This window comes from Tenebrio molitor, chromosome 8 (genome assembly GCF_963966145.1).
Source record: "Tenebrio molitor chromosome 8, icTenMoli1.1, whole genome shotgun sequence".
Taxonomy (NCBI): domain Eukaryota; kingdom Metazoa; phylum Arthropoda; class Insecta; order Coleoptera; family Tenebrionidae; genus Tenebrio; species Tenebrio molitor.
This window is the reverse complement of record NC_091053.1, coordinates 20,251,763-20,276,795: the sequence shown is the minus strand read 5'-3', so window position 1 is coordinate 20,276,795 and position 25,033 is coordinate 20,251,763. Positions and strand designations below refer to the sequence as shown.

General features: G+C 35.2%; 4 protein-coding genes and 1 long non-coding RNA gene across 7 annotated transcripts in view; 1 reads left to right on the top strand and 4 right to left on the bottom strand.

The window, feature by feature from the left end:
- The window catches only part of Ncc69 (sodium chloride cotransporter 69), a 33,376-nt gene extending 18,311 nt beyond the window's left edge, over positions 1-15,065 (bottom strand). The window contains exons 1-3 of one of the 3 annotated variants that reach the window (XM_069056850.1): positions 14,735-15,065; positions 7,658-7,919; positions 687-801 (exon numbers count right to left, since the gene is read on the bottom strand). In XM_069056850.1, the coding sequence (XP_068912951.1) occupies positions 687-801; positions 7,658-7,911 (369 nt within the window). In that variant the 5' untranslated portion in view covers positions 7,912-7,919; positions 14,735-15,065. Of the gene's footprint in view, positions 1-686; positions 802-7,657; positions 7,920-11,905; positions 12,108-14,037; positions 14,066-14,734 lie in introns of those variants that run through there. The other 2 variants (XM_069056849.1, XM_069056851.1) reach the window with 2 other exon arrangements.
- LOC138137449 (serendipity locus protein alpha-like) overlaps positions 1-25,033 on the top strand; it is a 62,981-nt gene that overhangs the window by 6,293 nt on the left and 31,655 nt on the right. The window lies entirely within an intron of this gene.
- On the bottom strand, positions 1,439-3,605 carry LOC138137452 (uncharacterized). Its single transcript, XR_011161740.1, has 2 exons — positions 3,029-3,605; positions 1,439-2,971 (listed from the first exon to the last, which is right to left on the bottom strand). It is a non-coding gene; the product is annotated as an uncharacterized lncRNA (long non-coding RNA).
- On the bottom strand, positions 19,287-19,830 carry LOC138136859 (immediate early response 3-interacting protein 1). Its single transcript, XM_069056181.1, has 3 exons — positions 19,644-19,830; positions 19,437-19,541; positions 19,287-19,384 (listed from the first exon to the last, which is right to left on the bottom strand). Exons 1-3 carry the CDS (start codon positions 19,732-19,734, stop codon positions 19,329-19,331), a joined length of 252 nt encoding a protein of 83 aa, XP_068912282.1. The 5' UTR covers positions 19,735-19,830; the 3' UTR covers positions 19,287-19,328.
- Positions 22,440-23,434, bottom strand: LOC138136618 (prisilkin-39). The gene is made up of 2 exons (XM_069055857.1): positions 23,264-23,434; positions 22,440-23,081 (listed from the first exon to the last, which is right to left on the bottom strand). Exons 1-2 carry the CDS (start codon positions 23,417-23,419, stop codon positions 22,590-22,592), a joined length of 648 nt encoding a protein of 215 aa, XP_068911958.1. The 5' UTR covers positions 23,420-23,434; the 3' UTR covers positions 22,440-22,589.

The following is a 25,033-nucleotide window of genomic DNA, read 5'->3' as shown; positions in this document are numbered from 1 at the left end:
CCTCAACTTCGAAAACACCCTGTATAACAGTGTTGGAGATTTTTCAAAAAAGTGAAAGCTGACAGATACCAATTTGTAGTCAACCGATTCTGTTTACAGTGAACATGTCGAAAAAGTAAAGCGTTGCCACGTTACGGTGGTTTCGTTTTTATCACACACACACTCCCATCTGTCAACTGTCATTTTTGACAGTTCATACACGACTTCCCACCGGCACCGATTAATAATTAATAATGGTGGGAGACGAACAATGGGGAAAACTATTGGAATGAAAGTAATCCGTCAAATGACATCACCAGAATCGAGTCTGCATCCGCAACGAGCTTTGAAAATCCATTGTTGCACCGTGTCAAGTAATCAAGTATTGTTTTGAAACAATTCGCATCGACGATCCTGAATGGATAATCTACCAACAATGGACGGTTACGAATTTGTTGCAAATAATTAATTATGGCATGAGCAAGTGTTGCAAAATAAATCCGCATGAATTCGGCTAATTAAAGACACATGAAAGCTAATTTGTATTTTATGGCAATTAAAGTGAATCACCTTGTATTACATCAAAAGGGAGGTTGTTGCCACCTGGGGACTTACACAAATTGTTTTCTCTCCGTCTTGGATTAAGAATAGATTTTTCCAATTCTAGCCAGTTACTTTAATTTTTCATTTATTCTTATTAGTCTTACCTTGTTCGGGAGGGTGGAGTTATGCAGTTCATCAAGGGTTGGCCTGTTTGCGGCTTGCAGCGACATGATGTTCCTATAATTATCCAGTCTTGGCAGCGCTTCTCGTGTTAAGTGTCTGCGAAAAATACTCATCTATAATTGGGGATTCACACGAGACGTGTGAAAGGATAATCGACAAAGTAAATCCGGCATTATCAACATTTCGTTTTCGATCTCAAAACTATAATCTCTTGTTGAGAATCAACATTGCTCGAGGTTCAAATTTATTACACCGGTGTATCAATCTCTGGTGGATTCTTTTGGCAAATTTCTGAAAACATTATTGAAACGACTCAAAAAGCGATGAACCGGTATTGTGCTTTCACCATCGGATTAACACCAAAATAATGTGACGCCAGATGACATTCTTCAAAGAAAACCGCAACCAATCATGACTCTGTTTAACCGACATCATTAGAGTGTTTAATACGAATGTAAACACTCACATAATAAAAAATCGTAAAGAACAGACCATGTAACGAAGCGTATTCATACACTTCTGTTATTGTAATAAAATAAGACAATCGTGAAGTTAAACGCGTCTTGGCTAATTATAGTACTCCAACAGTTTAATGTTGGTGGAGAAGATAAATCGTTTCATTCACTCGATTTTATTTTAAATCATCAAATTTATTTCGTGTTATGTTATGAATAGAGAGCGGATTTATATGCACAAAAAAATAAAAATTAAGCGCTTAAATAAGCATAACATACTGAATAAAAAAGTTTTATTTTAAACAAAAAAGCATTAAAAAGCATAAAAACAAGATAATAAAACACAATTCCTAAAAATGAAAATATAACATTTTTGTATTGCTTATACAACAAAAAACAACTCCTTATGGTTAGAAAACACTACTTGAACTTCAATCTTCTTCTTTGAAACAATGAATGATAAGGAGTTGTTCTAAATGATTAATTGTAAGATTTCTTCGTCGATCATTCAATATATTTTTAAAGTTGGAGAAACTGCGCTCCACATCTACACTTGTAGTTGGCGCAAATTTGAATTTGGGGATAATTGTAGAATCGATGTTTAAGTTTTCCACATATTCGCCTTGTAAAACTCGCGCTATGTCACACAAAATACCAAAACCTGTGTTTTTGTTTAAAACATTGTCGAGTTTCTCAGATACGACACGCCCAACTGCTCCTCTCACAGAGTTAGTTTCTTCTTTAAATTTTTGAACCATATTCACTGAGTCAACCAATGGAACACCTTGTTTTTCTAGTTTTGTTATAGTCTCACATACAAATTCATAATTACTTTTTAGAAAAGCTAAATTCTGTCGCAACTCTTTATTTTTGAAAATATCTATGCAGTTTCTTATTGACTGCGACGGAGCGTCGACAAATTCGGTAACTACTTCTTCAAATTGATTAATATATTGACTATAATAAAATGCGGCCTCTAACCAAGTTCCCCATCTGGTCAAAATTGGTTCTGGTGGTAAAGGTATGGTTGGAAATGTTTCCTTAAAATATTGCACTCTTAGTGGGGCTTTAACAAAAATTTTTTTACCATTTGAAATTAACTTATTTACCACAGGAAATTCTAATCGTATAGTTTCAGCTATTCTGTTTAGTCCGTGCGCAACACATGTACAGTGAATTAATTTTTCGTAAAATATTTTTAAGTTTGTTCCAGCTTTAATCATGTATGCAGCGGCATCCGAAATCATTAGCAAAATTTTGTCCGTTGGTACGGCATTTGGAAGAAAAAAAGACGTAAGACTTTCATTAACAAATCTGGTAATCGAATTACTGTTTGTTTTGGACAATTCTTTGCAACTGACAACATATCCTTTAGTAGGAATATCTTCCTTTAAAATACCGAGAATTAAACTTGCCACGTACCTTCCACAACTGTCTGTTGTTTCATCGACTGCAAACCACATGTAGTTACTTCCGATGCGTTGTTTAATTTTGTTACACACTTCTCGAAATACTGGCTCTAAATAATTTTTACGAAGAGTGCTCTCAGCCGGAACGTGTCTATTGCAATGGGTTTGTAGAAACTGTTGAAATGGGCCTTTATCTAACTTTTTGAATGGTATATTGGACTGAACCATCATCCTACATAAGTCGAAGTTAAACTGAAATTGTTCGTTTTGCCGTGATGTGCTTGCAACAGATTCTTGTAGAGTTTGTTGTTTAAATTTTGAAATCTCGAATTTTTTTCTTCGTTCAACATGAGTGTTGCTTTTCATATGTTGAATAACATTATATTTTTTTTCGCTTTGAATCTAAAATAATATTTTCTGAATACTAGAGAATTAGGTAACTACACAAAAAATACTTACGGTTTTAACGCAAACTCGACAAAATATTTTATTATTTTCAATTATAAATTCTGGAAAATTTTTTATCCACTCATCAGGCGTAGATTTTGGTTTTGGCATTTTTGAATTAAATTTTAAATGAAATGAAACAATGACCTGCACTCTAAGAAGGAATACGAGGGAATCGGTAAATATGGAGCAAATAATTCGCCTAGTGTTATCGTGTTAAACCGGTTTTTCGCAACAACAAAGTGAGAGATGAGTTCCTATAAACCTGGCTGCCACCACATTTCATCAACGACAAACGAGAAATTAATTTTTTTCATTTCTTGCGGCAACGGAATGTTTTCCGTGTTAAAACAATAAAAATTCTAATAAGTAAAGAATGAAAAAATACCTATAAATAAGGAAAAAGGCAGTAAATAAGCATATACATTTTAATATGCATAAAACTGCAAAAAAAGCAAAAAAAGCATAACAAAATAGGGCTCAAATGACTCAAAATTTTAAGTCTGTTACACATCTCAAAAAGTATTGAGCTACTTATAACCCCCACAAAAAGCATAAAAACTAGAAATCCGCTCTCTAGTTATGAAATAAACAGAGGAGTGAAGTCACACCTAACAATTATAGTTGTTAATGTCCATCAAATAAATACTGGGGCCACGATCAGATTATGCTAGGGAATTTTGATTTGAAAACTTCCCTAGACACCAGATTTGACCTTCTGTTTATCCGCGGAATGTACAGTGGCGAGCACGGAATTTCGCACATGTTGGACATTTCACTAACATAATTTTATTAAAATGAGATACTGGCGGCAGTTTCATGACAGTTTAGGTGAAACATCAATCATGATCACATAAATCATGATTGATTATAATGACCATAAAGCTTAGACTAGATAGTTTTTTTTAATGACATACAAATTGGTGTGCGAAATTCCGTGCTCCCCACTGTACCTACTAATTAATTCGTCACCATAAGATATTCCATAAATTCAATTCTACTTTTAAAAGCAAGCAAAGATATCATTTACATTAATTAAACCTGTCTATTGTAAATTCAAACATCTGGACCAACGAAAATAAAATTACAGTTGTTTGGCTGGTTAATTCACTCCAAGTTATTTTCGTAATATGCCGTTAGTAGCCATGATTTTTCAAATTATTCATTTGTTCAAAATTTCATTAATTATTTCATAAATTATTATCTTTTATGTATTTGGATGTTGCCTTTACAGATTTTACCAAATTACTCGATTTCTCAGTTGCTCCATTTTACTTTAAATGAAAACATAACCTAAATTTATTTTGTCACTAGATTTGACGGAAGTATATTCTAGAGAGAAAATTTTATAACCAAATATGTACAGTCAAAACAACCATTTTATTCAAAATTTTAGTCCGGGAATTTTTTTGCATTTACCATATCCACTTCCGAATCAATTGAAAATAGCTTTGCTGTCGTGGCAAATATGTACACTAAAAATACCACCAAAATGTCGGAAAAAGACGTTAACATTTTATCGAATATTGTACTATGGCGGCCAAAAAATTTTGGCCGTCACTTTCTTGACATTCAAGTAAAGTGTAAATAAACCTTTAGAAATCGTAACCCCACTTTCGATTGTTGTCATTTTGACAATCAATTTAAACTGTTTGAAGCTCAGATATTCCAAAAATCCGATATGAATGAACAAAATTAGAGCAATCGTACATAGATAACCTGAGGTAAACTTTCTGTGTAGTAGAAATGACAAAATAATTTTGAGTTTTGAAATTTACCACCCGAAAAATAACGTTCATAATCAAGACGGTAATCATGATGACAATAAAGTACGGATTACAATTTTTTTTTTTTGAATTGACAGACAATGACGGCCAAAATTTTTTGTCAGCCATAGTACGAGTACCTACACGTACTGTTGACTAAAATTTAGCAATAAATTGAAGCCAATTTTAGTTTTTCTTTAACAAACCGCAATTCAATCAAGTCATGATTACTTGAAACACGACTATTGCATCCGGTTCGAAGGACCAGGATATACTCGTACATTGGTTTTACAACCGCTCAACTGTTATTTCTAACTATTTGATAATTTCTAACACGACAAAAATAGAATGAATAACTGGAAAATTTACAACAAGTGACCACTACAATTTCCGGAATGTTTTTGTTCTGAAAAAAGATGAGCCATCGAGGTCACCTTCGTGGAGAATTTTGACCTGCACGAGAAAAATTAAACTGAGTCGACTAAATTTCAATCTAAATATGCAGTTATTACAAAACTAATAAAAAAAATCGTAGGTTGTCTGGTCACCAGATTTATCATTTATTGGAAATATCTGGAATATGATTAAGACAAGTATCATTTTCAAAATAAATAAATATTTAATTTTATTTTATTAAACTACACATTTAAAATAAATAAAGTGTCCAAAAGCAAAAAGGATTATCCTTCTACTATTAGCAAATAAAAATTAATTAGTGTTCATTCAGATGTCAGTTATGCGATATTATGTAAGTACATAATTTCTCGTCGTTGAGAAGGTTAAGGTAATATTGATGGAAAATTTTCCACCAGTTGGGACAGCAAAACCAGAAAACATTGATTTTTTTGTGCTATTATTACATAATAGCAACCTTACAACAAAATAATCTCAAAAGAGTAGTCGAATTAAAAATAATTCATCAAACAAGTTCCAAGTGCAAGGTCATTCTAAAATCAGGTTTTACAGTGTAATAAACAAAAATTTGCAGTTATGTACAAAGGTTGTTTCGATTTTTCTTTGTGTATTTTAAGACTAAAATCGGAGTACCCCAAGAAAAAAGTTTACATCATATTCAAAAAACAAACGTGGCCATTTTTTTTGTTGATCTTGAACCTTCTCAACCACATTTTGTGTTGTAGATAGTTGTAAATATAAACATCCAGTTATTGTTAAGATCTAAAATTATATCATTATAAGATAGAATGGAAATAGTTGGAGCTGAAAGATTCCATTATTTCGTAGGGTCAGTAAACCTTACGAACCTGAGGTCATGGATACAAAATTCATATCTAATAAACCTCAGCCATGGTGTGACAAACTGATACGTATCTTGTATATTACATGACGGAATTATTTGAAATCTCAACATTTAACATTACTTTCCACTCAGCCCGAGATTTTTTCTCATCTTACTATTTGCTTATCAGACGCTAAATGCTTACATCCAAAAACAATTCTCAAATGTTGCCGATCATTAAATACGTTGAATTTTTAATGTGTGATATATTATCTTAATTGGTGCCTCTCAAGATTAAAAGATAAGTCTTCATTGGATGAAATGTAAAAAAAAATTACGAGCACCTTTGAGTGTATTTCGACACAATAATTGCTCTATTGCAAAAAATTACCTGATCTGTATAGAATTGAGAGAATAGAAAAAATGGGAAAACCAATTTTCTTTCACAAAAATGAAATTAGTAAAAAAAATTGAATTAGTATTTTGGTGACAGAAACTGGACGCTTCCTCCTTTAATTGTCGATTTCTGCTCTAGCCGCAGGAATTTTGAAAAACCGACTGCATCATTCTTTTCAGAATGGCCTCTGCAGCCAGGAGGCCAAATCCCTTCAATCTGAAATTTTGTATTTCTTCGTGGAAATTTTCCTTTTTAGTCGTGAAAAATCTCGAATTCAATCCGAAATTGCGAAATCCCGTATCCTTGGATATTTGCAAGTGGAATCTAATGCATTGACACGTTTTGGTGTTAAAGAAAAATTTAAAGTATAATTTGTTTCAAAATCAAAAATCCACCAACACTGCATTCTAGTGTGTTTGCAAGTGTCAGAAAAAGTGGGGTTATGAAAGAAAACTGTTGACAGCCGTTTTGGTCGTAATTCATCGTGTTTTATTTATTCTCATTTTATTTTTCACTCGAAACGTGTGATATGGTAGCTACCACCTTTTTGTACATAATAATTATTTTGTGTTACGTAAATAAACTCAACAGTTCGATGTCAAATTTTGGCGGAACGTTGGGCCAACCCAAAAAAAATGAAACTTATTCTAGGGATTTCTTTGTTTCTGCCAACATAATTCAACAGGTGGTGGATTATTGGTTTTGAAACAGATTATACAGACAAATAAAAAAAATCGTTCCAGTTTAATTTCGCCGAAACTTTGACCTGTTTTTAACTTTTTTTTTGTTTATCATTGAATCTGAGTCACAAACAGGAATTTAAATTGACAGTTGGTTAATAAATTATTTTCCATCAACAATCGAATTCAAACAAATAAAACGATTTGCAATAAAACATGCTCATTGTATTGGCTTGATCTCGGAACTGATTAAAATGTATGGATGTTTTCGTAGGCTTTCAGCCGTCTGTTTTACTCTTTCTATCCGTTCTATATTCCATATTTCTAAAGCACTCATTTTCGTCCCACGTCAAGGTTTTTTAGTAGTTGTGATCACCGAAAGTACTTTTGTCTCATGTAAGAACTGAACATGATAATTGAGTACTTCGATAATTTACTTAAATGGTAAAAGAAGATGCCACCAAGTCTGCAATTTCACGATACAGCTAGAATTCTTGGAACCGTTAGGTACTGCCGCATGCAAAACAGTTACCAAGTTGACAACACTTCCAAGAGACTTACCGGAAACTCTTCGCATACTCCGAGTTGAGTCTTGTTTTGTCTGTGACCGAGTGCAAATCATCGTCGTCGGTATGGTCGTCCTCCGAGTGAACGCCTGTAGATTCCTTCCCGTCCTTATCGGCATTGTGACTTTCACTTCGCACTCTATTCACTTGAAACCGCGTCCTTTTATCGTTATCCCCTGTTAAATTTCTCAACTCCAACACGTCCTGGTCGCTCCGTGACACGGTGGTGCCCCCGTTTCTTTCGGACATGGCGAAAACTGCAACAAAATCGTGGCGTTAACACAAAAAGCTCAAACGAACACGACGCCTTCACTCTTATCCTACACTGGCCCATTTCCTCGAGTGTAGTGAGTGAAGGGTAATTTCATTTTTAGTGTAGAGATTATGCCAATTTTCAGATTTACAAATTGGATACCAGTCGCTGTCCCACACACGAATTGCGTAACAGGGACAATCTTTACAATAATTCTTAAAATTTGCATGCTGTGCATGATTGGATGCTCATTGTGAAGGTGGGTTCGCAAGGTCGATCTTTATACATATTACAAAAAATAATGTTACGAAGTATTTTATGCGAGTTTTGGTTATAATTCAAGTAGAAAGAAAAAAAGTGAAGCAGTTTGAAGACCAAAAATAAGAACATTTAATAGTTATGCAACGAGGTTCTGTGTAAATTGGGCTTTTCTAATTGCCCGAGAGGCCAGATTGAAATACGAACGTAGCGAGGATTTTAAGGCCTCGAGGGCAATTAGAAAAGCCCAGTTTGCACAGAAACGAGTTGCATACAAACTTTTATTGTTTGAAACGACGTCCCCAAAGCTTCCAAATCTATTAAAAATGATTTCGCATTTGCTTTTGACAGTTTTGACAAATTTTTCAAGAAATGTCACTTTGAATGTGTTGTCTAGGGCAACGGTTGGTTATCTGCTATTTTTTGCTTTAGAGCAGTTAGAAGGCAGTTTACAAAGGAGAAAAATGAGAATTTATGACAGTTGAAAGCAATAAAAAGAATTTATCACTTATAATTACACGAGAGCCTTTTTTTGTCGAAGTAAACTTGACATTTCAATGAGAATTTTGTTGCCTGGCAATTTAACGAAAAAAACTGCCTCTGAAAAAATTACGGAGTCCGTAGGACGAGTAATTTTTTCTGGAAGTTTTTTGAGTTTAATTGCAGGCAACAAAACTCGAATTATAAATGTCAAGTTTACTTCGACCCAAAAAAAAGCTTGAATGTAATTCGGTAAGACAATTTAATGAATACGGAAAAGTACGATGATGCAGACCTACTAGAATCAGACGCTTTCAAAAGTTAGGTTCCGTTTTGTCGCTGGAAAAGTTAGGGCAAACTTTTTTCGCTGTCATAGTGACAAAAACACCGCTGCTTATGGGATTTTTAATGTATGAATAGTAAGTAAAATGTAAGCCAAGACAGAATATAATAATTATGTACTATTGCGAGCAATAAAAGTGGGACATCAAACTTCTGTCAGTTTTGAAAAATTCAATGTAATTCAAGCTTTATTGTCATTTTGGCTTTGATTATTGTCATATAAATTTGACACCATTCTAGTTGACAGTTTAAAAATTTATTTTATACTCCTATTTTCCTTTTCCAAGTGCCCTCTTATTTTGATAAAGGTAAATTTTGGTTGAGACTTTGCATTAAATAAATATCCATTACGTGCTTACTTACACTCATTCCCAACAACCTACACTTAATGACAACTTCAATCAATTGAAAGTAGGGTTAGAAACAGATAAGGGTCATTTCACATTAAAAGTCAAGACAGTGATGTTGATGTCCCACTTTTTTGCTCGCAATAGTACTTCTATGAGACTACACAAATAAAAACGACTCTCGTGTGAGACAGTGTGTTATAGAAGTGTTATAAAACATTATATTGTCACACGAGTTGTTTGAAGCACGACAACGCAACAATATGTCTTATAAACCGAGTATTTTTTCCGTCTTGCATTTATTATGTACTTACTATTCCGGACACGGAATCTTGGCCACTACTGACATTTAACTGACAAATATGTATGTGTGAACTGGCCTTTATTGAATATAACCCAACTTTTCACTCGATAATGCCATTTCCCTGCTTTTTCGATGTCACAAGCAAAAATTCAAAGTGATTTTTAATAATTGTCATTTATTAATGACACTAATGACTGGTTTACATAGTACATATTTTAAATTTTAAAATTCTGCACAAAATAAATACATACAGGGATTTTTGGGGGAGTACCACTTACACGACCCTAATGAAACATTCGAACTGAAATTGTAAAGTTGCCACCACTTTGGTCAATTCAAGGCAAGAATTAATAAAAGAATATTCTCTGCTTAAAGGTGTCGTTCATTTGAATGTTAACTATGTAGTTTCAATTAAATGCTAGTAAATGTGATGGTTTGTCTCAAAATTTGAGGTTATGTTCGATTTTTGTATTGTTATCTGACAGTTCAAAGTAACTCAAAATTACCAACGAAAGAGTTTCGTATTGAAAACTGAGCTGCTTCCACACCCTTTTGGGTTTCACAATGTAAATGCAAAATGTAATAGTTATTTAGTATTATACGAGTTTTATAAGACAGCATTTTGTTGCACGCGTTTTTTAGAGCACGAGGAGCGCAGCGACGAGTGCTATAAAGCAAACAAGTAGAAGTGGATCTTTTTGTGCCTCGCCCAGTTATCGGCCTCAACTGCGTTTGGGCCTTTAATCTCTGGGCTAGGCACAAAAAGACTCACTTCTACTCTTAATGATAAATAATATACTAATTTACAAACGAGGAAGTAAAAATAAAAGAGTAAAATATAATATAGTGGAATAGGTTTAGATGATGTATTGGATACCAAATCTTCAGGAGAGGAAATCTAGTGATAAACTCCAGAGAATATGAGGTACGGTAAGAAAGACAAGAAATATATTTAAACTTGACACTTAATCCATTAAAACTACTTTTGTCCAAGACATGACTTTACGCTCCATTAGGCAGAACAACCTTTTGACATGGAGTAAACACGTCAAAAGTAAATTTTAATCCATTCTGTATTAATGCGAGTATACAACACTTTCAAGATATGGAACCAAGATTAAAATAACGTTGGATTGATGCAATCACTTCAATTTGACTTATAGATACATTTCCGATAAATGAATTAAGTGCTAACTCTCTGAATTTGAGGTTCTAAAAATAAGTCATGCAGAAAAACAATACACAACAAAACAACAACAGATGTTTGTTTTTTGATAATTAATTACGGTTTTACGATTTTTATTCTAAAAAGGTTTATCGCGCTGATAGTGCGGAAAACAACACTTAGAAAATGTATTATGCAATTTCCGGTAGTGACACTAAAAGACAATTACAAAACGTTGTGCAGTTTTTGACTGCAGTAATAAAAATTAATAATAACAACTGTTCTACTTGGTGATTGTTCGACCATGTTCCCACTGTTTTGTACAACTTATTCTAGCTCCGTGTTCCAAAACATAACATAATTCTCCAATGCTTCGATTCACGTTTATTTTTGACCCCTTTAAAAGTATAAATTTTCTTAGACATAATAGTATATGTATTATGTTATGAGGAGTAAAAATGAAGTTTTATGTGCTGCGGGAGACAAACTAGCCAAAGCATATAAAATCATTTTTGCTCCGAATAACATATACTATTTTTTCTTCAAACCTTCATAACAAATTATTTAAGACATGTTAAGAAACCAGGTAGGAATTTCAAATGATTTAGTTAGAGTACTTTACAGCCGCTCATCAGCGGGATAATAACTTCACGGACGCCCTCAGCGGAGATAATAACTTCACGGACGCTCCTCAGCGGAGATAATAGCTTCACGGACGCTGGTCAGCTCGTTAGATGCCATGACAATGAAGTGACACTTTAGCATTATCAATTTTACGGACGTTTGAAGAAAAAATTATTTTTCCTATCGATTTAGCACGTTGAGGACTGTCTGATAGTTTCCAGAAAGAAATTAAGAAACAAAACACGTTCGGCTTTCTAAAATTATTTGTAAATCACACTAGTACTTCAGACGAAATTGTTTCAATCTCTTGATCTGAAGCACCACCACTTCGAAACAAAAAGAAAAAAAAAACTAGACATCAAAAGCACAATATTAAAGTGAACTTTAAAAGTGACGCGTTGAGTCTTTAAACATCTGGATTTGACAAAAAATTTGTCTTTTGGGTTCTCTTTCAAACATCATCTACTTACTAATTTTTGAACTGAAACAGCTTCCAGCACAGTGCAGAAATTCGAAAAATTCTACTTCTGGTAGAAGGCACAGCAGCCGAAGAACACTGACAGCTATATCGCTTTCTTAGAACAGGAAACCGCCAGCAAAGCACAGTTCAATAAATACAACAATCTGTCACCGATGACACTGTCATCAGTTATAATTTAAACCGTTCTTGAATGAAAAACTTTGAATCGTTTTTATCTCGAGTGCCTTACCCTTGATCAAATTGACAATGACATCACACGAGGGATTAAAATTTATTTGCAAGCCACAGATAGGGAAAAATCCTAAATTTGATTAGCCACATTGTGTAATCTACGCGAGAACAAGCGTCTGAATAAAAATAGCGAAACGTATAAATATTTAATGTGGGGATTAGTCCAAGAAATTTCACTGGAAAACTGCGAAAATAATTCCCCCTGCATCGGCCGTGCAATTAGGCGATCAAGATAAGAACTTGTTTAAGACTTCCGAGACAACCGCAACCAAAATAACTCTTCCAAGAAGATGATCAAACAACATTCTGCGAGATGCATCAAGTCTTGCACCTTTCTTTCAATCTTCACAGCAAACAAACCTGCACTAACGTCGATTTTCACGGATTTGCTCGGATTGACATTTCAATTGACAACCCACGGGAGAATTTTTCGTTTGTAACAATTAAAAAGTAATTTCCGAACAATCCCGGTCTTTGGAGTTAAATCGCGGAAAAGTTTTGTCGGTGCGTAACCAAAAAGGAACTTTGCTCTAAGTAATCAATGGAGTCTAAAGAATGGATAGCGGGAATTTGATATTAGCAATCTTTGAGTCATTTGTTTGTATAACTCGTTATACCTGATATTTTTTACAGTCTACCGAACTATGGTTCCAGACGCGTTGATGAGTCGGTGAGTAGATAGCGAGTTCTTGTTAAAGTTATCAAAAAATTAATCACTCGGTATAAACAAATAGCACGTTCTGAAATTGTTGTTGCCGATCGAGGTGATTCAGTTGACGTGTTGGTGGTGAACTTGCACGAAACATAATTGGAATTAACAACTCAATTCGACGAGATTTAAACCGAAAAAAAAATTGATTCCACAGAATCAAGCTAAAATCTGATTGCGCAGAGAAACAAAAATATTCTAACTTTTTGTTTGAATTGCAAACAAATATTTCTGTTTTTCCGAAAATCTTTTTAGACAAAAACGTACTGCTGATCCATTCGATTTAACTAACGTATTCCAAACAGTTTTTTAGAACAAGTTCTAACTGTTTGATGTTAGTAATATGTGCAAAAAAATTATTCTCTTTGTCAGAAGTCTTTCCGAAAATTTTCGAAGACTACTGCCGAACCGTTCAGTTTAACTAACATACTCCAAACAGTTTTTTAGAACAATTATTCTAATAAGTTATTGTTAATAGTGTGTGCAAAAAAATTCTGTTGTCTCAGACATGTTTCCGACAATCTTTTTAGACAAAAACGAACTGTTTAACTGACATACTCCGAATAGTTTTTTGGACAAAGTTCTAAGATTTTTGCCTCAACCGGAAGTACTGACCTATAACTACGTTTCCGTCGAAGCAAAGCAAGCGCATTTCTAATTTGAATTGCCTCTCAGATCATTCAAAATTTGAGAATGTTTTATAAAAAAACTAATACATTTACAAATTGTATATAATATTTTATCTCCTTTGAATGTTTTTTTTAAGTTATTTAAAAAATATCTACGCCAGAAAAACCTACAACTGATACGGTGCCGACAACGGACAGCTCATTAATAATGGTTATATAATTAAGGAAGTAATTTTTTTAACATAACTGGCACTCACGTCTCTTGGAAAAATTTTTGCATAAGATTCCACAAAACCTGCCCGATTTTAAAATATGTACAATAAATCGCTATAAATAAACAACCTGTTCTGCCACTTTTCAACAAACATTCCTCTCATGCTTAACGCTAATTACCAGCATGTTCGAAATTAGATCAAGTACAATAATACAACGCTTTCTCTTATACCCAATCACATTCTTTCTCCACACTAGAGTGTTTCTCTTTCTGGAGTCAATTGTCACCAGATCTACGTATTTAAAATATTTCAAAGGGCCACATTAAAGCGTTAATACCTGTAGAAACCATCATTCCAAAGATTATTCGATTATTTCTCAAAACATCAACACTTTTGTAAGTTCATTCCTATGCTGAGACAGACTGGACTAATCGCACTTCTATGGTAATGCAATCACTATCTCGATAATGAAAAAATAATCAATGACGCTGCACACTACACTGTTTAGTCTTTAGTTTATGTTGGATACCAAATTACTACGAAACGTAAGTCACGGGCAAACTGACACTTTGAACAACAAATCCTACACCTGACTAATTTTATTCGAGTTTTCCAACAAATCTTGCGAATCCAACATATTAAAAAGGAAGAAGAAGTTAGGGTCATTTCCTGCTAAATCGGAAGTGAAGTGTTCGTAATTTTACGTCCATTTGCGTTTACATCGTTCATTTGGCTTAAACGTACGAGAGAATTATTTGAGAACAAATAACAAATTTTTTTTGGACGTGTCTGCACCAGTGTAATTTTTAAATAATTTTGAAAAAGGGCGCCACGTCCTTGTGTCAAATAAACGTCAAATTTTCCTGCCAACTGTCCCAACTGCCAACCATGACACCCTAAACGGTTGCTATGGTGACGCGATAATCTTTGATTATCGTACCCTTCGTATTTACATTTGCTACTTGGAAAAAGCCGGCAGGGGATGACACTTTCGAAAAAAGTGCGAATACATACTTTAAAAAGCACAAATTTACCTGAAAGTCCAGTCAAGGTATGCGAAGTATGTTAAACATCCACTCACTAAATTTGAAAAAAAAAACTGACAGTCGTCACTTCACTGTTACAACGTTTAAAATCGGACGCATCTTGCACATCGACTCAAAAAGTGACAACCGTCGATGGATTTGCAAAAAATTGCCGTTTAACAGAACGTGATTATTTTTTAAACACGTGCATTTGATAGGACGACCACGAGGCGTGCACAACCGCTTCGGTACGTGTTATGCGCCGTTGTGAGTTCTTTCTTAGTCGCTACGAAAAGCGGCATCAATGCTGGATTTCCCCCTGCCAATGTTTGACACAAACTGCTCTGACCGGCTGGGCGGCTGGAGAAGTTCGAAGTTGCCGGAATGGGAGAAGTGCGGTGTTGTCATGCACAAAGGGCCAGGTGGTTTCCGTCAGCAAAGTTAATCGACGCGAGAGTACACAAATTTAGAATTTTTAGCGTCGCAATTGTCCAATATTATCGAGAAAAAAGAAATAAGCACGGCTGAACGGTCACGGGAAACTAAATTTCTGGAAATATCACTTGCCAATTGTGACATTTACGTGAATTTTATTTTGAAAATTATTTTCAAACCAAAAGAATATACCTATTCAAGATAGAGTCATGGACTGGGTTTACCGCACACAACCTTCTTCAAGTTTCGACATCACCCGCACCACTGTCAGCATGATTTTTGCTATGGTGAATATTAGGTCGCACATTTGCACAAGTTTTATTTTCCATAACCGCCCGTTTTCTCTTTTTTTGATCAAATTGAAAAAAAATCGAAAACATGAACCTCAAAGTTGGCGTTGGAGAGTCGATTGAGAACGCACCACTCGTGTAAAACCATAGATTTAAACAGCTGATCCGTGATCCGTTACCCGTATAGTGCGTTCACAATCGAGTCTTCAATGCCTACTTTGAGGATAAATTTAAATTAACGCACGATATTTATGTGAATTGTTATTATAAAAAATAATTTATGTCATACAACATGATGATAGGTTATGGTATATAATCGTGTCAAAAATAAATTACTCCCTAGAATTCGAACTTTTAGGGAAGTAACGTTTTTCATGTTGTATGTAACTAGAATTTTCGCAAGTAATTTTGAATGCCTAAGGTTGGTTACTATGAATTGAGAGATAAAATCCAAATAAATATGCGGCCAGAAACCAAAATTGATTGTGAACCGAAAAAACATCCTATCACTTAGCGAGAAATAGAGCCATTTATGCAACTGTTACAAAAAATTCGCTGCCTTACGGTTACGATATCTTTTGTTTGTCACCAGAAACCACATAGCCTCCAACCTAACCAAATTTATGGCAACCTAGTAACGAATTTCCCTAAACCCTAGGGTGTAATTTATTTTTGACACGATTATATTTACGATCATTTTATAATGGAGCTATTTCCATTGCTTCATAATTTTGACGACCAGTTTTTTTTTGCTCGCGACGGTATTATTAAGTCATGGTGAACACAGCACTCACTTTAATTTTTTAGTTTCATGGATCCACCGGATTTCTAAATTATAAAGGCGCAGCTAAGCCATTTTCCTTTACAAATCTTTATTACCTTGGTATTACAGATACGAACAGTGGCTCTCAAACAATGGAAACAGAGTTTAGTCAGTTTAGTTTAGCATAACAAAAAAAGCAAATTGAAAAAAATGTCACTAAGAAAAGTTGTTCATTTAACCTAGCTGTGCTGCTGTGCATCTCAGAAAAGTTTGTTACCTTAAACACCAAACACCCTGTATAGTTGACTCAAGTTGCAAAAAACCACTTTGCCTTTGCAACAGTATTTTTATGGCATTAGATATTTGAAATTACTTTAAAACTGTACGTATTGGCGATTTCGGCTACCGTTGGGGACGCCACTGTTGCCAAGTCATACTCCCGCTCGATCCGGCTTATGTCTGTGCATTGTTTTTAAAAATAAGTTGTTGGTTTTACGTAAAGTTGCTGTTTTTTGGATTACTTTTTTTAAAGTTACAGCGTTACACAAAACGACAACACGTTACTTTATTATGGTTTATTAGGGGCTACAGCAGAAAGCGGATGTGTCGTGGAAGGCCGGAAGGCGTAAAAGTGTTGTGTGCGAAGTTAATTTTAGGTGGTGTTACTAAAGTGATGGAAACAAGGTAGGTACGAAATTTTTGGATTATGTCTACAAACAAGTGCCTTGAGTGTCACCCAATATAAATAATTTCAAAATATAACCTTAAAATACTACATATTTAACTTCCAAATGTAGGTAGTTTTCTTTTTTAAAGTGTTTTCCACAGACCCTCATATACATAATTAGAAGATTTTATCTTTAATAAAGCACTTCCCCATGTTTCCTTCTCTCTACCCGGTCTTTAGAACCAAAAACATGTTCGATGAAAAAAACATATTTTGCTTTTACGCCACAACGCGGAAATAAATAACAAGTGTTCAATTGAATTGTTCATCAAGTTGGCTATGACTGTATTTTTTAAGAGACAACAACATCGTAATTTAAGTTGGTTAGACAAAGATAGCGATAAAAATCAAAGCCAATTTGATGAACTTTTCAATTGAACACATGTTATATAGAAACATGCTTCTGGTTCGTTTTTTCGACACGTGTTACAGCCAAAAACACAACAATTTGTTTCATCGGTCTTATTTTTAGTCATTTTTAAATAATAAATTTCATCAGTCAGTTGAATAGCCCCAATAGTATATTATTTATTAATCTATGGGCTTGAGTGTGTCTTAAAATTTTGCTTCTTCACTTGCAATGGGTTTAGGGTAGGTTCTTAAGATTACAGTAAGGAAGATTTACGACTATACTCGTAAGCATTGAGCACTTCATTCCAGGAGGCACAAATAATACGCATTTTGCCGATATTCGGCAACCCTTTTTAACTAGCAGGAGCAGGTATACTACCTACACTAGCACGTCGGCAGCAAAAACTGACTACTATCGTAAATCTTCGTTATTATAATCTTTACAACCTACCCTAAACCTACTGCAAGTGAGGAAGCTAAAGTTCCAATTTCTCGTTCCCAAACTATACCAGATGTCTCACTGATAGCTGGAATGGCCAATACCTATGGAAAATATTCAATCCAAACCAAACTATGATTTTCTGGTCCCTTTGTGCCTTTATTTGGCTCAAAAATACTGAAAAAATGCTGTTGTAAATTACAAGTGGTTTTTTGCAACTTGAGTCAACTATACATTTGATAAGAAGTAAAAAATAATATAGTACTTACGAGTATCTGTAGGTAGGTATATAATGTCTCTATGGTTTTAATCCTTTCTTAAAAGAATTTTAACTGAGATCATTGACACACCTTTGCTAAAAATAAACTGAAATGGATTAGTATAAGTATTTTAAATGCTCATCTGCAGTTGTTGATAAATATAAAAATTAGGTTCCTTGAAAAGAGAGATATGAAAAATAGAATAATGTTCCAGACAATTCTTTTAGACAAACAAATACAATTTCGGGAATATTATTAAAAAATGGTGGACATCTGGTACAGTTGGATTAAAAAAAAAAACGGGACATGAATCTTTTCCTAATGTAAATTTGATTTTGTCCATTTGTCCTCTTGACAATACCTATCAAATAATTTTTTAAGATGTCATTGAATTTTGACCATAATTCTAATCTCTCGTAAGACGGTTTTACACTATTAAAAAACCAAAAAAAAGTGTGTCAATTTTTTTTGACGTGTTCCGTTTTTTTAAAATCCAACTGTATAGTGTTCCCATTTATAATTTGGTTTTACTACCAGCCCTGTTGTCAGGGAGTTAAATACCCCGACAACAGGCAACTACCGCCATAAATCCTAGGACTGTAAAAGAAGGTCTCTTCTCTGTTGTCTGACCAGGCTACAATATCTTCACGTCTATTGCCAAAACCACAACCCCAGCCCCTAACAATTGCACAGCCATAAAACCAAATTATAAATGGGAAAACTATACCTACATACAGAAGAAGTCACAAGGCTTATTTCTGAATTTATTTTGTACGGAACCGAAAATACTAATGACGCTGACCACTTGATACCGTTTATAATGTGATTTAATTTAGTAATCCACGTAGGTATGTAATTTGGCTAAAGAAGAAAGTGACGGCCAAAATTGTGTGGCCGCCATAGTACCTATAACGTTGATTACTAAATTAAATCACATTGACATTTTAAACGGTATCAAGTGGTCAGCGTCATTAGTATTTTTGGTTGCGTACAAAATAAATTCAGAAATAAGCCTTATGTCACTTGCCCTGTATTACTTATTTTATCATGTGCGTATAGCGACATATGCAATCAACAATACAAATTGTTAAACATTGATTGTATGGAGGATGTTAAGCACAAATTTTCTGGACCATACAAATTATTGGAAATTTTCTACTAAATACATAACCATGTATATATTAAAAATTAATAAAAATATTAAAATAGATCGTTTTCCAAAATATATTTGTTACCAACTCAGTTTAAAGTCATATTCTACCTACTCAAGGGAACACTCTTCAATAAAACTTGCACTTTCATAGTTGCAATTTATTTTTAAAAAATTAACACATTTCATTAACCTAAGATTAACTTAATTATTATTGTCAGTATGTTGAGAAATATCAACGGAACTGAAACAAAAACGACATATTAGTAAAAGAAACACAAAAAACATTTTCTTACTTCTTGCAACAGTTCTAATCGAATGAATCAAATTCAATATTTGTGATTTGGCACTCGGATTTTCACCAAAACCTTGAATTGTGGGACTCTTTGAACTCCAACCGACTGCAACAACAAAACATAAATCATCCCAGTTGAGAATTTAACCGGAAAAACAGACACGACAAAAATTAGGTTATGTTATACGTCAGCTCGACGCGAACTTACTTTTGCTCAAAAAGCGCTCTTCGTGTAAAATACAAATTGCGTTGAGACACAAAATTGAAGCTTCGAACAGATTCCACAACGTAAATGCCATTTTTGTGTTATTTTAAATCTTATTCACTGTTTATGTGATAAGATATGCACTCACATTTTTGAATTGACAATGACAAGTGATGTTTGCGGTAGGCAACCAACAATACACGTGTGAATTAAATTACGTCGATATTGTGGATAATAATTAATAACTATTTCAATGACTTCAAATAAATAATATTGGTTATTTTGTTATTTATTTTAAATGTTAATTCTAAGCGCGATGATGCTTGCTTTGTTTTTTCTTAAAATATTGGCCGTTTCATTGTGTTCACTACATCTTTTACCATACGACATACGTACCTTTATGTTGATCCTAATAAACCATCTGCTGTGTTGAACACATGAAATAGTAGGTAAGTAGTTTTTCTGGTCAACAAACGAAATTACATTCAACACATCTCAGATATGCAAAAAGTATGTAATAATTTGTATTAAATATGCGTAAACGTTTGAACTCATATTTGTCTCAACTGATGAATTCGAAATTAATTTATTTTTACGTAAGGATTTGTGGGGTCAGGACACAGTTCTGACAGTTCTTTCAGTTTGTAAGATAAACATTTCTGTGATTTATTTCACCCTCCTCAGTGTACGCTACAAAATCTTAGCGCATTGTGAAACAAATTACCGAAATACTTGGCCCAAAACATTTAAATTCGCAGCTCACCTCCTGGAATAAAAATAGTTGCCTCAGGAGTCAAGTCATTCAAAATTGTACCACTTCTGCTCGTATCTTGATGATTCAACTTGCATTGTTCCGTTTTTTAATCGTAATTGTGTACTCCGAGACCACATTGTCATGTAAATCCACAATCTATTAATCTTTTAAATAAACAAAACAGGCGGTAGGAAAGTCAGATAATTCCGATGCATCCTCTTCCGACTCATCTCACACAGGTAAAAGTGAAATGTGGTCTCTCACCATAAACTACGATATATTCGTTCACAATTAACCTAGATTAAAGCGGGAATCGAGTATTTTGCCGGCATAGTTCACGACATGATTGGCTGAGATTTCCCTTTCTGGTAGAACCCGCTGACCGGATTTCATCCTCCACCGATCATTTTTAGGCAGCAATAATGTAGAGTTTTTGTTTTTTTTTTTCACTTCTTTCTATATTAAACGGTGCGACATGATGTCATTCACTTTCAGTCGAGTTTTTTATTTTCGTTAAGTCACGATGTAGCACCAGCATGAGAGTACTCGTTTTTTGTCGGGAATAAATAATAAGCGTTGCAGCGGTCGATTGTGATAGCGATGCGGAGAAATCAGGCGGATGTCCAATCGCACAGCAGATTTACAAGTTGCAAGACGGTCATATTTAAGGAATTGCAACGATCATCACTTTCTCGATTTACGTTTTGAGATGTGTATGAACAAATTAAAAAATTTCAATGACGGTTCTGTTTTTACTGTCTTCTCATGTGTTACAACTTCTCGATTTGAATGAATATTGCCTCGTTATTGCTCAATACTTTGTGAAACTATTCAAAATATCTACATACATATTGATTTTCGAAGTTATTATTTTGTAACATTGTAATATTTTGATGTTAATACTAAATCGTTTTATAACGATCTTAATAGAAAATTTTCCACACCCTCCACTTTTAAAGATCGAGTGATGATGTCATTGGTTTTATTTGTCTCATTAGAAAATTGTTGTTGATCAGTTGCCACATGAAATATCTCTTCGATCAACAACAACAAAAAATCAGAACAAAATTCAGAGTCCAGATAATCATAATAAAATTGTATGTTCTTCCACTCAGGCATTGCGTACAAATTTACGCGGTCTAAATAACATAAGTACTTACTCCATTTAACGGATGAAATTTTATATCTTTGGTAATGTCTTTTGACAACTTAAGTTGAACGTAGACTTCATTTTGTTCCTTTTGATGTAATAATTTCGTTTATAGTACTGGAACTGTTGTCTTTTATGGCATTTGCCATTGTCGATTTATTTTGTTTCCCAGTAAAAAAAAACCATCTGTACACAACGACGTACCACTTTTCAACATCTAATTGTTAAACATCCTTCTGCAGTTTCCAATTCTGCACGTCTCCGCAAAGTAAACATCTCGATCACTTAACGAATCCTCTAGTAGTGTGATGGGTAGAAAACCAGCGAAAGTAGCTCCTTTCCCGTATTTTCTTTGGAAATTTGTTTCTTCGATTTTGTCAGGTAGCAAAACTGTATCAGAGCACCACGATTTTGTCAGGTAGCAAAACTGTATCAGAGCACCACGTTTTTTTCAGTGGGGAATTACAGGAATTTCGTAATTTTTAATCGAAACAAAGAGAAACGCACAAGACGTGTTGGATATCCCTTAGTGTCCGAGGTCCGGAAACGTGATCGGCGACCCACATTGCCATTCCTTTCTCCTCAGCGTGCAACTCCTGACCGATAAAATAGAAATCATCTAATTGATAGATGCCTCGACGGACCCGATGACACAGTAAAAGTAATCGAAAGGATAGAGAATGCAATAGAGTGCCTCATCTTTGTGTCGTCGTAATGACAGGAAATCGCGGTACTTTTACTGCGAGTTTCCAAATCGGTGACAACTCATTTGGTACTTTGACCTTATGCGATATAGGAAAGGTGCGAGGAGTGAAGTTTCTGTTCTGGCAGCTTTCTACCGAGTGGAGTACTTTCATTTGATTTTTGGAAGATTTCGGGTGGAAATAATGTGCACTTTACGGTGACAAATGTATTTTTTTATAAAACATAACCTACAAAAAGCTTTATACAAAAAAGAAATCAATGCATGGTGTTGCAAATGCATCATGACCCGTGTGATGGATGGGTGTATGTACACTCAGTTCAGTTCTGCAGCTCTCAGAGCTTAGTATGGGGCTCCGTAAGATCCGGAGGGGCGACTCGGTGCGCCGTAGCTGCCGCTGGGCCCGCTGGGGTAGCCTCCAGCTTGGTGACTGATTTGGTTGTACTGGGCGACCTGGATGGCCTGTTTGATGCCTTCGAGGTCGATTCCGACGACCCTGGCGTTGTAAGAGGGCACCCCGTAGCTGGAGGACGGCACTCCGTACGAGGAGCTGATGCCTCCGTGGCCTCCGTGGCCGCCGCCGCCTCCGGAAGAGGCGGAGTTCTGTTCCTCCTTAAGCAGGATCTGGCGGACCTGCTCCAGCAGCGCCTGGTCGACGGAAGCTCCTTCGGAGGTCGTGTAGCCTGAAGACACGGCCGTGTAGCCGCCGCCGCCTCCGGACAGTCCGCCGCCGCCCCCGAGGGAGTAGCCGCCGCCGCCTCCGCTCGGCCTGCTGTAGCTGTAGCCCGAGGGGGGCTCAGCCATAGTCGCTACAGCCATGGCGAAGGCGAGGACCTGCAAAAGAAGGGATCAGTGAAAGTTGTACTTTCTCATGAGGAAGTTGAGCGGAAGCGACATAATCTTCGTACACAAGCTACTTCAATGTACACAAAATTTGGCGGATTTGGCACTTTTTCGGTGTGCACAGATCACTGGACACTGACACTCGCGTAATCCAAGGGTGAACCACCACTTACCACGGTATATGTGTTCATGATGCTTGGCTGACTGGTCTTGTGGTGACTGTGACGATTCGGAGATGATCCGGTGGTTTTATAGTCGCGATTTCGTCGATGGTGGGAACAATGAAGTGTCTTCGGAGGATGCCATCCACTTTCACACATGTACGCCATCACCGCCAGCTATGTCCACGCCGTTGACGGGACCTACCGAATTTCGATGCACAAGAAGTGTGCTATCGGAGATGAACTTGATGATTGCTTTCGACGGTGAAATTGGCTAATGCGGCAATTACATTCTTCTGGAATTATGTAATGGTCACTTAATGGGAGATAGTAGGACCGTCGGTCGACTTTATGAATATTTCTTGTTAAATTAACTCTCTCGTACCAACAACTTATTAGGAAATCTACCGTGACCCAGTGGCACTGTTGACGGTGCATTCCTAGATTTTTGCATGGGCGGCTGAAGACTTTGCTTACCAAAAAATTTCGGCGTTCTTGAAAGTCAATTTTGGTGATGAGTAATCATAGAAAGTAACATTTTTCGCAGTGCAGTATTGTACAGGGTGGCATTTGTTAACGCAATTACCATTTTCACCTTGACACGAAACACGAATCTTTTAGCCCAAAACATATTCTATTAAAACATATTTTATAATAAAAATAATAGTAATGAATGGAACGACTACGGAAATATACCAGTTTAAAATGATAATTTTACGACTTTTTACATTTTTTAATTAATTCGAATTGTTCGTTGCGGATCCGAATCGTTTTCAGATTTATTTTTAGCGTTCGATATTAATATTAATGAAACGTTAAAAGTTCCATCGTCACACAATATACAATAAATGTAAGTGTGTTTCATCAAAATAGGATCTTATGTTTACAATACATTTAGCGTCATCTCTGTTGTGTTTATGCTATTTATAAACTCCTCTCTATTGACAATAATTGACCAACTCGTTGCTGCTAAGTCATAAATGTACAACCATACCATAGTAGTTGTAATAAATAAATTACATTGTGAATGATTTTTATCGCATCTATTAACTCGCTTTATGATTCCTCTTGTTCACCTCTCATGAAAACGAGGCGTGGAATTAGTTGATGCATTGTTTAGATGTTGCGGATTCTATCCGATTGGCAATTACATATTTTCAAAAATATGCGACACCCGACTGTCAAAATCTGGATTTTAATTTTCCAAAATTTGAAATTACAAAATATGCAAAGGTGTTCTGAAATAGTATCTACATTCTTCAACGAGCGTATAATGATGGCTATTATTCAAGGAGGAAAATTCCAACACGAGCCGTAGGCGAGTGGTGGAATCGTCCGATTGAATAATAGCCATTATCATTATACGCGAGTTGAAAACTACTTTCTCCACGACTATATGTAGGTACCAAGAAAAAACAATCTTTGAAAATTGAATTTCATTTGACTTTTAATATTTTACAATTAAAATTGTGCCTCGTTTAGCGCGATGCGCAATTCTTTACAAATGCATCCGGTTGGCGAGCTGCCGGTGATAGAATGTAAATACGAGGGATGGATTGGCCGACAGCCGTGGGTTTTAGTATTTTCTATCACTGGGTGTAGAATTGATATCATTCACCTTTACACCTTTACGAAAATCAAGATTTCAATGTTCTCAAAATCACTAACCTAACTTTTAAGACTGACATCTGATCATTGAAATTTTAACGAATTGCCAACTGAAATTTTTGGTCACAGCCAACTCTAATTTTTTTTTTTTCGATCTGACGGTATATGCTATAA